The 14,771-nt window shown below is 48.1% G+C and overlaps 1 protein-coding gene across 1 annotated transcript; it reads left to right on the forward strand.

Moving 5' to 3' along the window:
• The first annotated feature begins 10,249 nt into the window (after positions 1-10,249).
• Positions 10,250-13,805, forward strand: LOC136489877 (putative serpin-Z8). Its single transcript, XM_066486391.1, has 2 exons — positions 10,250-10,352; positions 13,483-13,805. Exons 1-2 carry the CDS (start codon positions 10,250-10,252, stop codon positions 13,803-13,805), a joined length of 426 nt encoding a protein of 141 aa, XP_066342488.1.
• The last annotated feature ends 966 nt before the right edge of the window (positions 13,806-14,771 follow it).

The raw sequence follows: 14,771 nt of genomic DNA on the forward strand, positions 1-14,771 counted from the left end.
TTGTATGTTTTGGGTCTACACTTTGATAAGTTGCCCTCTTCAATGGATACAAGTCTTCCCTTAAGATAATATACCATTGGACCATGAATCTGAAATAGGGGGGAAACAATGCCAGTGTGATGCAATTGAATATTCAACAATACTATTTGCAAAAATCTCACCCTATTAAACAAGAACAGATTTTTGCATGGTTAAAATATTAAATGTTTCGATTTTTTTAAGCACCAATAAATATTAAACAATAAATTTACGTAAAATTAAACAAGTACATGATTAAGTCATGGTAAACATGTTAAGAACACAAGAGGCACTATTCTTCTAAATTTTTGCATGGTCAAAAAATCTATTTTTTTAATTTTAAAGTTAATATAAGTATTATGACCATTATAACCTATTACTAAGTTAAAATTAATAACTTTACCATGTTTGATATTTGACCGCATCTGACATTTTTATAGTGTATATCTAATAAACATGAAGCTACCATCTTGTTGTTACAATTTTTATGAATGTTATTTAATTTACTATGCAATAAAATAATATAATAGCAATTGTAAACGAAAGAAAAAATAAAAAGATGAGCGGGAAATTAAAACAAGGCAACCACTTTAGTACCGGTGTATAATAACAACCGGTACTAGAGGGGCATTTTCATTTCCCGCGCTTGGAGACCCTCTAGTACCGGTTGTAAAATACAACCGGCACTAGATGCCCCCCTTCTAGTACCGGCTGTTATTAATAACCAGTACTAGAGGGGCTCTAGTACCGGATGAAAATTAGAACCGGTACTAGAGGGGGGTTGGGGGGGTTAAGAGGCGCTCAGTGCTCTGCTCTAGTAAACACTTAGCCATTTTCCAACCTCTGCTTAGTCTTCCTCACGCACATCGCGGCCGACCCGCCGCCTCTCTGTCTTCCTCACGCACATCACGGCCGACCCGCCACCCCCCGCCGCCCCCTCCCCCCCTCCCCCCTCCCCCCTCCCCCCTCCCCCCCCCCCCCCCCCGCCGCCCCCTCCTCCCCGTCGTCGCCCCGGCCCCGACGCCACCGCACCCAACACCACCTCGGCTACGCCGGCCCACGACGCCGCCTGGCCCCGCGTCCCTGATGCCGCCCGCCCCGCCCCTGACGTCGCCTGGCCCCGCGCCCCCGACGCTGGCCGCCCCACCCCCGATGCGCTCGCGGTGGCCACGGGTCACGCTAACGTAAGCCCGCGGCCGTCGTGACATCATTATGTTTTTTAGAAAACTATAGAAAATAGCTAGAAAATTATCTAGAAATTGTAGGAAATTATAGAAAAATTGCAGGAAATTTGTATAAGTGTTGGAAATCATTCCATTTATTTTTTTATTTCTGCAGGAAATTTGTATAGCTAGAAATTATAGAAAATTGTTGGAGTAGCTAGAAATTATAGAAAATTGAAATACTTAGAAATTGAAATCATGCCATTTATTTTTTTAGAATTGATTTTTCCCTTGAATTGAAATACTTAGAAATTACCAACAAATCCGCCGTGATGTCATTATTGTTTCATTCTATTTTTGTTGTGATTTCTCTTTTTATTTCTTTTTTATAAGTCATACATGTAGGTCAAATCCGTACTTGTTGAACTTGCATACTGTGTTCATCTCGGCGAGCATGTTCTCCGTCGAGCGGCAACTGACGTCAAGGAGGAGCTCCAATTCTATGAGGAAGAGCGGCAACGGACATCGTGGAAGACGGTTTCCCCTTCCTCGTAGAATCGGAGCTCTTCCATGGCGAAGTACGGTGCCGCCCGGTGGAGAAATGCTCGCCGAGATGATCATGGTCAGCAAGTTCAACAAGTACGGATGGTTATTTATTTAAACATGTTTTTGAGCTAGAATTTGATGGATATTTGATAACTTCAAACCTAGGAATGTTATAAAGAGATGTTACTACCCGAGGTGGCACCGTTGCCTCGTCCTGCAGGAGTTCACTTCCCTACTCCTGGTATCATCGTGCCAAAAGGGGATCGAAGCAACGGAACAATTCCAACCATAGTAATATTATTTCCTTCTTCTAATTGGTTTTGTACTACACATGAATAATTCCTAATTCTACTTACATACAATGTAGGAATGTTATAAAGATAAATAGAACTTTACATATATTAGCATATTAGAACTAGTATACGTAAAGGAAACAAATACGAAATATGAATATAGAATAAAAACAGAAAATAAGAAAAGAAAGGAAAAAATTAGTACCGGTTGGGGATACTAACTGGTACTAATGAGGCAGCCCCCGCGCGGGGCGTGGCAGGCCCTTTAGTACCGGTTGTTATCGCCAACCGGTACTAAAGGACCCCCTCTAGTACCGGATTGCCAGTACCGGTTGTACAACCGGTACTAGAGGAGGGTTATTGACCGGTACTAGAGGCGGTTTTTCCAGTAGTGCTCCAGACCTCAAACCGTCAGTTATTTGTGACCGGAGGAAGTATATATAATAGTAGAGCAAACATCAAAAGAGCCACCTCCTCTGCTCTTAAAGTCTCTGTCCCAAAATAAGTGGTCTTTTAGCAAATTTCAGACATACTAAGTAGTTGTGAGAAATGACCATGTTGTCCCTAATTACTTATACTAATTGTGATTGAAAGCCACGCTGTTTATTTGGTATTCTGGATCTTGAATAAATGCATGTGCATTGGAACAAGAAAAATATCATCAACTAATTATTTGATTGGCTCCACGCGGTTCTCCATACTTTTTTTAATTGTTGTGGGTGTTGCTTTAATCACATGAAGTTGGGACAAAATTTGAAGGCTAAAAGGATACTTATTTTAGGACAGAGGGGGTACAAGTTATCATGTACCGTAAGAAAAAGATAAAAATATATGCCGTTAATTATAATCATTATCGTGTGGCCAAGTTATAAGGGGTATGTTTCACATAAATAATTATTTGATAATTTTTGTTTCACATAAAAATCAATTTCTTATCAAAGATGCAGATATTCCTCAACATCCAATACAAATTTCTCAATATCCAACACAGTTATTCAACATCAAGACCTACAACAAACACAAAATAAATTCCCTTCAAACCAAAACAAATTTCTCAACATCCAAGATGCAACTAAAATAATTATGCAACACGGCAAAGGTCTTCAAGCATCCTTGGGTAGGAAAGATGAATGCTCTGGGATTTTTTGCTCGCGTAGAAGACGATGGAGGAGTTGGAACCGCCGACCACCAAAAGGAGGTTCCTCGCCAGCTGCAACACATGCTTCATGTTATTTTTCCAACTAACGAAGCATTGCTTTCTTCCAAGCTCCCAGTTTCTTCGACTTCTCATGAGGGCCTACTTGAGTTTTCCCCTTGCTGCGAGAGGAACGGCGATCACACCCACAGCCCCACTCCCTCCAGCAGCAGAAGCCATGTTGATTGGACAACACTTTTATTTTTTAAATGTGACGATATGATATAAGAATTATGAAGGACAAAATTATATTTCTACCCTCAGGTTCTATACTGTCCCTCATTCTAAAAATTACAAATTCTACATTCATGTATAAATAAAAGACATTCTGTTTGTATGTATAAATAAAAATCTATGCATGCTCTGTCATTCTAAAAAATTAAAATTTTCTAACTATAGAGCATGGAACATTTCATCTTTTGAAATTTCACAATAAAATATTAGCATAATGAAGGATGAAATTCAATAATAAAATATTAGCATAATGATAGACATGCTGGCACTTGAAAATAATTAAACAAATATGCTCTAATTGGAAGCTATCCAATAAAGTTTATCTCAAATTCAACTCATTGATTGTAATTATCTCAAATACAAGTATAAATACAAAATCTCTCCATTCTCCCTCATTCTAAAAATCCTAAATTTTTCTAGCTATAAAGCATAAAACATAGCAAACTGAGCATGAATGAAGGGAGGATGGAGTTGCTAACCTTTAGAACACTTGGATGAGTGAAATCCCCAAGAAAATTAGAAAAATCGGGCAGCACCTCCCCTCTATGGCGCCATGGATGAAGAACCGATCCTGGTCAAATGTTTGGCTTGGGCTCGGAGAAGAAGAAGCAGCCTGATATATAGGATGGACATTAGTACTAATTGCAGGCTTGGTCTGGTACTGATGATGGCGTTTAGTACTGGTTTTAGCCTCAGATCGGTACTAAATAGCAGGAGACATTTAGTACCGGTTAGAGCCCCCAGCTGTTACTAACATCCATCCAGGGGAATCTAGCCATTGGCCCCGGTCTTCGTGCTGCCATTTAGTACCGGATGAAGCCCCCACCTGTCTTGTTTAGATCACCTCCAAATTTTAAGTTTTTTCACTCTCTCTCCATCACATCAATTTTTAGACCCATGCATGGAGCATTAAATATAGATAAAAAAAATAACTAATTGCACAGTTTGGTTGTAAATCACGAGACGAATCTTTTGAGCCTAGTTAATCCATGATCGGACAAAGTTTGTCAAATACAAACGAAACATGCTACAGTGTCCAGATTGCAAAAATTTGCAATCTAAACCAGGCCCGGGTACTAAATGGCACTCGGGGCACTGTGCATTCAGACCAGTACTAAATCCACGCGTTAGTACCGGCAGAAAGTGCAGCCAGTACTAACGCCAGTGATGAAAGGTGGTTTTCTCCAGTAGTGCTCCTTCACACGGCCTAGATTGTGATGCTGGCCGAGGACTTGTGCGGGTTGTCTTGCAGCGAAAGCGCCGTACATGGTGCGCGGGGAGGCCCTTACCTCCACACGGCTTGCAGTAGGCCCTCATCATCTTGTCAGCAGTTCGGCATGGTTTTCACTGTTCAGGCCTCGCTTTCATCCTCTCCACGTTGTTGTCCAAGGCTGCTAATTCCAACGTCACCTCCACCTTTGAGGCTTTAATTCTTATCCCAAAGGGCATCAAGGAGCATTGTTCTCAGTGGTTACATGTGAACTATGTCTCCTGGCTTGATGTAGGAGGTCATGGCCAACCACAGTTATGGGGGTTTCATTATTTGAGAAACTGCCTTCCATCCACTACATATCTAACGGCCATCATCCCTGAGACCCCCTTTATTACCAATCCGGACTAATGCCATTAGTACCGGTGGGTAACACCAATTGGTACGGATATATAGGCATTAGTACCGATTAGTGCTGGAACTCTATGGGTTAATTCAAAAGGAAAGCATCTCGTACCTAAGTCAGATTTGCTATGCATGTGTGATGGTAAGGAAGCTACGCGCAAGATGAGAGATCCTAGGTTTCAATCCTACACACCGGAAATCACGTGACTTGTGACGCGCGACCGTGGGGTTTATCAGTCTCACCCGGTACTAATACCCCACCACTTTAGTTTCAGTTGGACGATACCGGTTCTAAATCCGGTACTAAAGGGGTTTTGAAACTGGTACTAATAGCCTGTTCTTTAGTAATGCTTACACGATGCATCATTTGTGTAGCAACGATACTCATTGCGCCATCATATATCGCTCCCCACTCACCCCGGCCCCGGTTGCCAGTCCTCATTGCCCATAAGTTGGTTTGGCTTGGTACCTCATATCTGTCTATGGAGTAGATGTCTTCATTTGCAGGGTCTCATTGCATTTGTGTCTGCCATCGTCCTATATGGAACTGAACATTGGAGCATGTCAAGGGCGTCGAGCCCTAGGGTAGCTGGCCCTCGGCTACGGAGATCGTAGCCTCGGTCCGTCTTCTCCGACGAGGTTTTGCCCCTCTGCCGTAGGCTTTCGTTGAGAGAGAGGGGAAGAGATTAGATGGGATAATAATCTTGCTTTCCAAACCAATGTGCGGTTACAGGAATAAATGACCGACGGCCTCAACCGATCATAGGTAAACTCTCCTAGAATTTAGGAACTGAAAATAGAAAGCTACTCTATCCTTCCTAACTTAGCCACCGGTGTTGGCCTAGCTCTGCATGTCACCATGCGCGCCCCCCGCGCGTGCTTCCGCTCAGCGTACATCGCGGGCCCTCCGGCGCCTGGTGTATGTGCGCCCGCACATGACATCTCCCCCCCCCCCTCGAGGAGCAGCTTGTCCTCGAGCTGGAAGGCCGGATACTTGGCGACAAACGGCTCCACGTCTTCCCATGTATCCGAGGCAAGCGACTCCCCCTTCCACTGCACAAGGACCTGGCGCACACCTCGTGCCAGGCGTGACCGAACGGCACGTTCCGGCTTTGGAGCCGTAGCACCATGGTGAATGGGCGGCAAATGCGGTGGAGCATCCGGCGGCAGTCCGTTGAACTTTCTAAGGAGGCCGATGTGGAAGACATCGTGGAGACGGGCCAGAGGAGGAAGAGCCAGGCGGACAGCGACCTCATTGATCAGCTCCGTGACGCGGTAGGGGCCGAAGTACCGCGGCTTGAGCTTGCCCGTGACCGCCTGGGGTAGTGACGCAGCCGCGCGCTGGCGTAGACGAAGCAGTGCCTAGTCGCCGACCTGATAGGAAACGTCTCGGTGCATCTTGTCGTAGTGCTTCTTCTGTAGGGCCTGAGCTTGTTCAAGGCGATAACGAATATCCGCCAGGAACTCCTCGCGCTCCTCCATGCTCTTGGCAATGGCGGCCACTCGCATGTCCCCCGGTTCATAAGACCGGATGGATGGTGGGTCACGCCCATAAACGACGCGGAAAGGCGTGTCCCGTAGCCAAGTCTGGTACGCGGTGTTGAAGACGAACTCCGCCCACGGAAGCCATCGCAGCCACTGGCATGGTCGATCCCCAGTGAGGCAGCGTAGGTACATGATGATGACATGGCCTCCGATTGCCCATCCGACTGGGGGTGGAAGGCGGTGGTCATGTGCAGCTTGGTGCCCATCAGGCGCATGAGCTCACGCCAGAACGTGGAGGTGAACACCAGATCACGGTCGGAGACCATGGACTAGGGAACGCCGTGCAGACGGACGATGTCGGGAAAAATGCTTGGGCGACGGACTCGGCGGAGTACGGGTGCACCAACGGAATGAAGTGGCAGTACTTGTTGAATCTGTCCACGACCGTCAGGATGACCGACTTGCCCCGCACTCGAGGCAAAGCTTCGACGAAGTCGAGGGCGATGTCCGTCCAGACCCCCTGTGGCACGGGCAGTGGAAGGTGGAGGCCGGCTGGGTGCAAGTGCTCCAACTTGTACCGCTGACAAGTGTCGCACGCATGCCCAAAATCCTACACGAGCTGCTTCATGTTAGGAAAATGGAAGTCGCGGCGCAGTCTGTGCAGCGTGCGCTGGACTCCTTCATGTCCATCCCCATGGACAGCGGCCGTGATCTCCTAAACGAGAGGGGACACCAGGGGAATGTACAGGCGCCCAACGAACTGCACCATGCTGTCGACGACCGTCCACGGTGCCCCGCGGGAGCTCGCGCGCACTTCGTCCTGGATAGCGACGAGGGCTGGATCAGTGAGCTGTGCTTGGCGGAGACGTGTGACGAAGTCAAAACGAGGGACCGAGAGAGCCAATATGGACCCTTCGTCCCCCGTGTCGCGTCGCGAGAGAGCATCGGCCACCGTGTACGCCGCCCTAGGCTTGTACTCGATGACAAAGTCAAAGCCCAAAAGCTTCCCCACCCAGTGGTGTTGGGGAATCGTCGCGAGCCTCTGATCGAGCAAGTACTTGAGGCTGTAGTGGTCCGTCTTGACGAGGAAGCGGTAGCCCCACAGGTACGGACGCCGGTGACGGACGGTGTGGACGAGGCCGATGAGCTCCCGCTCATAAGCGGCAAGGGCGCGATGGCAGGGCGCGATGGGGTGGCTAAGAACGCCAGCGGGTGGCCGTCCTGAACGAGCACCGCGCCGAACCCATGCGATGAGGCGTCACACTCTACAACGAATGGCTTGGCGAAGTCCGGCATGGCAAGCACCGGGCCCGAGGTGACCGCGGCCTTGAGTGCGTCGAACACAGCGGCCGCCGCCTCATTCTAGGAGAAGCCATCCTTTTTGAGGAGGGCGGTGAGCGGCGCGGCGATGGTGCCATAGTTGTGGATGAATTTGTGGTAGTACCCCGCTAAGCCGAGGAAACCACGCACTGCCCGCGCCGAGCGAGGTACGGGCTAGTCGTGAATGGCCTGCACCTTGGCCGGGTCCATGGAGACGCCTGCCTCAGAGATGACGTGGCCGAGATTTGCGACAGAGGCGACGCCGAAGGCGCACTTGGCGCGTTTGACGAAGAGCTAGTGTCGGTGAAGCTCGGAGAGGATGACGCGGAGGTGGCGAAGATGATCCGCCCATGTCTTGTTGTAGATCAAAATATCGTCAAAAAAGACAAGTACGAAGCGACGTAGGAACGGCCGGAGGACATCGTTCATGAGGGCTTGGAATGTTGCCGGGGCGTTGCACAGCCCAAACGGCATCACCAAGAACTCGTAAAGGCCGTCGTGGGTGCGGAACGCCGTCTTGTGGACATCTTCCGGCCGCATTCGAACCTGATGATACCCTAATCGCAGGTCCAGCTAGGTGAAGAACCACGCACCATGGAGCTCGTCGAGGAGTTCGTCAATGACGGGGATAGGAAATGCATCCTTGACGGTGAGCGCGTTCAGGGCCCGATAGTCAACGTAGAATCGCCATGAGTCGTCCGCTTTCTTGATGAGGATGATCGGCGAAGAGAACGCCGAGTCGCTACGGCGGACGATGCCCTACTCGATCATGGCGGCGCACTGCCGCTCCAGTTCATCCTTGTGGGCCGTCGGGTACCGATACGGACGGACTGCCACTGGCGGCGCGCCCGGCTTGAGGACGATGCTGTGGTCGCAGGCGTGCTTGGGGGGTAGTCCCAAGGGTTCGGCGAAGACATCCCTGAAGGAGGCCAGCAGCTCATCGAGGAGGGACTCACTGGCCGTCGTGGCGCAGAGCCCCGGCGCACTGGACGTCGACACACCCATCCAACAGAAGTCGCACCCCTGGTGCGTGAAGGACATGGTGCGCTCAGCGAAATCCCAGACGATCGGTCCTAGGGTGGCCATCCACTGAGTTCCCAGGACCAAATCATACCCTGCAAGTGGCATGACAAAGAGATCGACGTGGAAATCAGTGTTGTCGATGGTGACAGGCGCGTTCCGGATCACGCCGGGGCAGGTGACCTTCTCGCCATTGGCCACGGTGGCCGTGAGGCATGGTCGAGGCTGGACAGGCAGCCTAGTACGCACCGCCACCGCCTCGGCGATGAAGTTGTGGGTGGAGCCACTGTCGAGGAGCGCGATGAGGGTAGTGGCGCCTAGCGACACCTTGATCTGCATCGTGTCACCGAACGGCACGCCCGTGACCGCGTGCAAGGAGAAGACCGGTGTCTCCGTGGCTGGTGTCTCAACTGTCGTGGCGTCGTCGTCGGCGTCATCATCTTCCACCACGCTGTCGAGGAGGAACAACCGCTTGCAGACGCGGTTGTGCCCACGGTCGTACTTCTCGTAACAGTTGTAGCATAGGCCAAGGCGACGGCGCTCCTCCTGCTCCCCTTGTGTCAGCCGCTTGATGGGCCGGCCTTCCACCGTGATTGTGGCCGGCGCGGTCTTGTCGGCAGGGGGTGCCGGCAGAGCGAGGCGCGCCACTGGTGCTGGAAGAAGAGGGCGATCGCGCTGATCGCGTAGGAGTGCGCGCGTGGCCAGCACGACGTAGCTATTCTGCAGCTCGATCTTGCGGGCGAGGCTCATGGCCGCCGCCAACGACTGAGGGTTGTGGATCTCCACATCATGGCTCAAGGGAGGCTGGAGCCCTGCCGTGAACAGCTGGACACGCTGCACTTCGTCTAGGCGGCCGGTGCGAGGCAACATCGCCTGGAACCGGTCCTGGTAGTCCTCCACGGTCCCCGTGCGGTGGCACGCAGTGAGCTCGCCGAGTGGGTTGGAGCGGAGGGGCGGACCGTAGCGAAGATGGAGGAGCTCCTTGAAATGACGCCAGGAAGGGGTCCCCTCGTCCTGCTGGACTTGGTAGTACCACAACTGGGCGCCATCCTCCAGGTTATAGGATGCCATCCACACCTTCTCTTCCTCCATGATGCGCTGCTGATGGAAATAGGAGTCGCAGCGATTGAGAAAGATCAAAGGATCAGACTTGCCATCAAAGCGCGGGAAATCCATCTTCTGGAATTTTGGCAGCCGGTCGTTGTGGTGTTCGCCGGAGCCTTGCTTGATGCCCGAGGATGACGAACGCTCGGAAGACAAGGCGGCGATCGCCTTGGCGTTGGCTTCCGCGGTGGCCTACAGGGCTGCGATGGCGGCCGCGAGCGACTCCACGGTGGCCTTAAGGTTGCCCTGATCACCCATGGTGTGGATGCAGGAGGACGCGGTGGATGGGGACGTGGGGGTGGTCGGTGCGGCGGCTGGGGTCGGCGAGGTGGAGCGAGATGGCGAGGATCGCCGGGATCGTGATACCAGGTTGTCAAGGGCGTCGAGCCCTAGGGTAGCTGGCCCTCAGCTACGGAGATCGTAGCCTCAGTCCGTCTTCTCCGGCGAGGTTTTGCCCCTCTGCCGTAGGCTTTCGTTGAGAGAGAGAGGAAGAGATTAGATGGGATAATAATCTTGCTTTCCAAACCAATGTGCGGTTACAGGAATAAATGGCCGACGGCCTCAACCGATGAGAGCTAAACTCTCCTAGAATTTAGGAACTGAAAATAGAAAGCTACTTTATCCTTTCTAACTTAGCCACCGGCGTTGGCCTGGCTCTGCATGTCACCATGCGGGCCCCCGCGCGTGCTGCCGCTCGGCGTACATCGCGGGCCCTCCGGCGCCGGGTGTATGTGCGCCTGCACATGACAGAGCAGCAGCTTATATCAGTCTCCTTCCTTTGTGTCTAGTTTTATCCCTGGTGGTGGTGTTTCTATTTTGTACCCTGATCGCCGTTTCCCTTGTGGGAATGTCTGCGTAAAAGCAAAATATGTGGAAAGGAAATGTAAGTGCTCTTTCTTGGCCCCTGTTGATTCCTCAAAAAATAATTCAATTATTTCAAGGGCGCAATTTTTTCGGCCAGGTCAAGTCGTCTTTGTATATATTTAATTAGGACTTGTGATCGGTCAAGCATTGAGCGCAATATTCTCCAAAGAGGATATAGCGTGAACCTCAAGGAAGGATAAAGCGGCTTCCTGCATTATCAGAGAAATGCTTGCTGAATCTACCTTTATTAGGGCACTACGTACTCTAAATTATGTGTTTTGCGACGACTTAGAGAAGAAAGCAAAGAATGATGAGGTCAGTGTTTGACGATGTAATTGACAATCGAGACGTTCTTGATATGGGGAATTTTTTTTTAATTTTAACACTTGTTGAAAACAAATTTTAAATCTAACATCGTTGGTTTTTTTTAAAACTAACACTTTTGGCTGCGCCTATTGCTCTGACGCGGCCAAATACTTGTGCCGCGCCATGCATAGTGGCACGGCGGAGAACTAACATGACTGACCATTAACGTGGTAGGGCCCGCCGTGGTGGCACGGCAGAACCAGGTACGCCCGCTCGCTTCTGTCGCCTGCCTGCCGCGCTCCAAAGCCTATGCCGATGGACGCTGACTGTCGGTGCACTGTAGCACAATGTCGGTGGACACCGTACCCTGAACGCCATAGACTGACTGTCGGTGCACTGTAGCCACATTGTCGGTGCACAGCAAATAGAAATGGGATGACAAGTACTGTAAACAAACCTGACTATGACCATGTTTAGATTGAAAGTTTTTTTAACCTGATGAATAGTACCACTTTCGTCTTATTTGGCAAATATTGTCTAATCGTGGACTAACCAGGCTCAAAAGATTCATCTCGTGATTTCCAACTAAACTATGTAATTAATTATTTTTTTTACCTACATTTAATAATTCATGCAAACGACTAAAAATTGATGTGATGAAGAGAGAGTGAAAAAACTTAGAATTTTGAAGGGAACTAAACAAGGCGTATATGTAAAGGTACCATTAATGTCAATCCTCTTACACGTCAACGTCGTTTCGAAATTTATTTTCTGCATGTTAAAGTGAGAAATCATTAAATATGATCGAGAATTACAACAAGACCATGTCAATTAGGATTAAGTTTATCTACTTTACAAAGGTATAAAACCAAACCTCATACAATTCAATTTCTTCGTATGCATGAAAACCAGCTAGAGTTCTTAGCTTTGGAAGAATACATGAAGGCCTTGACGAAGCTTTGACAAAGTGTGCTGACATATCTATTTTTCACATTCAAAACAATCAAATTGAGTGAAAGTTCTTAAGATTACAGGCAAAACAATGTGGCTACAGTGCTACAACGTGGCTGCAGCTGTTATGGCTAGGCTTGCTGTTTACAGGGCAGAGACATACCATGTTAGAAATGTTAGGAAAAAGTCTAATTAATCCCCCGTCTTTCATACTTGGTCTACTTCACCTTCTAATTATGAAACCGTCTGTTTTACCCCCTGAATTTTCTAAAACTGTCTATTTTACCCTCTGGGCGGTTTTCAGCGACGGTTTTGCTACAGTATCAGCGGGTCTGATACAGTAACGCGATTTGCTACAGTAATGGTTGGTCCGATTTTTTTTATTTTCGGTGAATCTTTGAAAAATCACAGTAAATCATAGAAAAATCATAAAATAAAAAATATAATTTTGTTGGACTCCACATGAGTAGATCTACATAGTGAATATATAATATGGGATGATTTAGTACAAAATTTTTACTGTAGCCTTAGATTAATTGAAAAATCTAATTTTGTCTGTAATTAATTGGAATAATTCATAGCTGCAGCTTCTATGGTCCAATTGTGGTGAAATTTTTATGGTACGCTAATTATTGTATGCTTGAACTATAGTAAAAATTTCGTACTCATTGGACTATGTATAACTTAGTTATAGATAAATTCTAATTAATTACAGACAAAATTGGATTTTCCAATTAATCTAAAGCTAAAAAAAAATTTGTACTAAAGCATACCGTATTATATATTCACTGTGTAGATCTACTCATGTGGAGTCCAATAAAATTAGATTTTTCATTTTATGATTTTTCAAAACCGCTGCCATCTCTATGATTTTTCAAAAATTCACCGAAAATAAATAAAAAAAACTCAAACCAACCATTACTTTAGCAGACCCGCTGTTACTGTAGCAAAACCGCCGTTGAAAACCACCCAGGGGATAAAATAGACGGTTTTTAGAAAGTTCAGGGGGTAAAATTTCATAGTTGAAGGTGAAGTAGACCAAGTATGAAAGGTGGGGAGTTAAGTAGACTTTTTTCGAAATGTTATAAGATGGCTTGACAAGATGCTTATCCGCTTTACTTAAGTTTGGAAACTATGTTCCTGAAGATCCATCTACATTTCGGCTGTCAACAAACTTCTCCTTCAGCCTGTTCGTTTATTGGTTTCAGTCAGTCCAAACCAGTCAGTCAACAGTGTCTTCCTCTCACAAAAAAAACCGGTACCAGCCAACCCAAACCGGCACCCGCACCATTCGCAGTTCATGTACTACTTGCGGAGATCACAGTTCATTGATGTTTTCAACAGCTCTCCCGATAAAACTGCTCCCAGGTCTCGTCGAGAAGTTAGCCTCTTGCCCCGGGTTCTGGCACTACCGCCTGCCGACCTCGCAGGTCCCCGTCGGGGACTTCCGGCTGCCCAAGTTCGAGCTGTCCGCCTCCGGTAGCGTGAGGGAGGCCCTGAGTGACGGCATGGGGATCAAGTCCGCTTTCGTTGCCGGCGAAGCTGACCTGGCCGACATGGCGGCCAAGCGCGACGAGGACGCTGACACTGCTGGCACGCCGCTGTACGTTGCGGACGTCTGCCATAAGGCAGTGATCGAGGTGAACGAGGGAGGCACCGTTGCCGATGGTGCTACTGCAAAGCGTATTTAGTTTCAGGAGGTTGGAATTTTGAGCTATTCTAGCACTTTCGTTTTTATTTAGTAATTAGTGTTCAAACATGGACTAATTAGGCTCAAAACGTTCGTCTCGTAATTTCCCATCAAACTGTGCAATTAATTTTTTTTCGTCTACATTTAATACTTTATGCACGGGCCGCAAATATTCGATGCGATAGATACTGTAGCACTTTTTAGGATTTTAGGTGTAACTAAGGCCCCGTTTAGTTGCAAAAAATTTTGGCTTTTGGCTACTGTAGCACTTTCGTTTTTATTTGACAAAAATTGTCCAATTATGGGTTAATTAGGCTTAAAAGATTCGTCTCACGATTTCTCGGCTAACTGTGCAATTAGTTTTTTTTTCGTCTACATTTAGTACTCCATGCATGTGTCGCAAGATTTGATGTGACAGGTACTATACAAAAAATTTTGTTTTTTTGGCTTCAACTAAACGGGGCCTAAACACGCGCGATCTGTGGAGCAAGTGCGGTGATGGAACAAAAACCGGAGCAGGGGAGGCAGAAGAGAGCAGTGATGTGACGGGTGGTGGGCTGCCTGCGGCTGCCCTTCTGAAATACTCCACCACCACCTCCGCGCCCTCGCTCTGCCCATTCATGATAGTCAGGGCCTGTTTAGTCCAAAAATTTTTGCGCCGTAACCGTCACATCGAATCTTGCGGTACATGCATGGAGTACTAAATGTAGACGAAAAAAAAACTAATTATACAGTTGGTCGAGAAATCGTGAGACGAAACTTTTAAACCTAATTAGTCCATAATTAGACATTAATTACCAAATACAAACGAAATGCTACAGTGAGCCAAAATCCAAAATTTTTTGGATCTAAACGGGACCTCAGCCGAGGGTGCAGTAGGCTTGCTAGGCACGCTCCATAGGCCGGCGGAGCTACGCACGCTACGCGTACGGTATGAACACGGCCGGCGGAGCTGCTCCTGTACTGT

Source organism: Miscanthus floridulus, chromosome 10 (genome assembly GCF_019320115.1).
Source record: "Miscanthus floridulus cultivar M001 chromosome 10, ASM1932011v1, whole genome shotgun sequence".
Lineage (NCBI taxonomy): Eukaryota > Viridiplantae > Streptophyta > Magnoliopsida > Poales > Poaceae > Miscanthus > Miscanthus floridulus.

Excerpts from the sequence above, each read along its gene's own strand:
- LOC136489877 (XM_066486391.1), top strand. The coding sequence starts at position 10,250 with ATGGTGTGGATGCAGGAGGACGCGGTGGATGGGGACGTGGGGGTGGTC. Across the intron at positions 10,353-13,482 it reads TGGCGAGGATCGCCGGGATC|GTCTCGTCGAGAAGTTAGCC; the intron begins GTGATACCAGGT and ends AACTGCTCCCAG.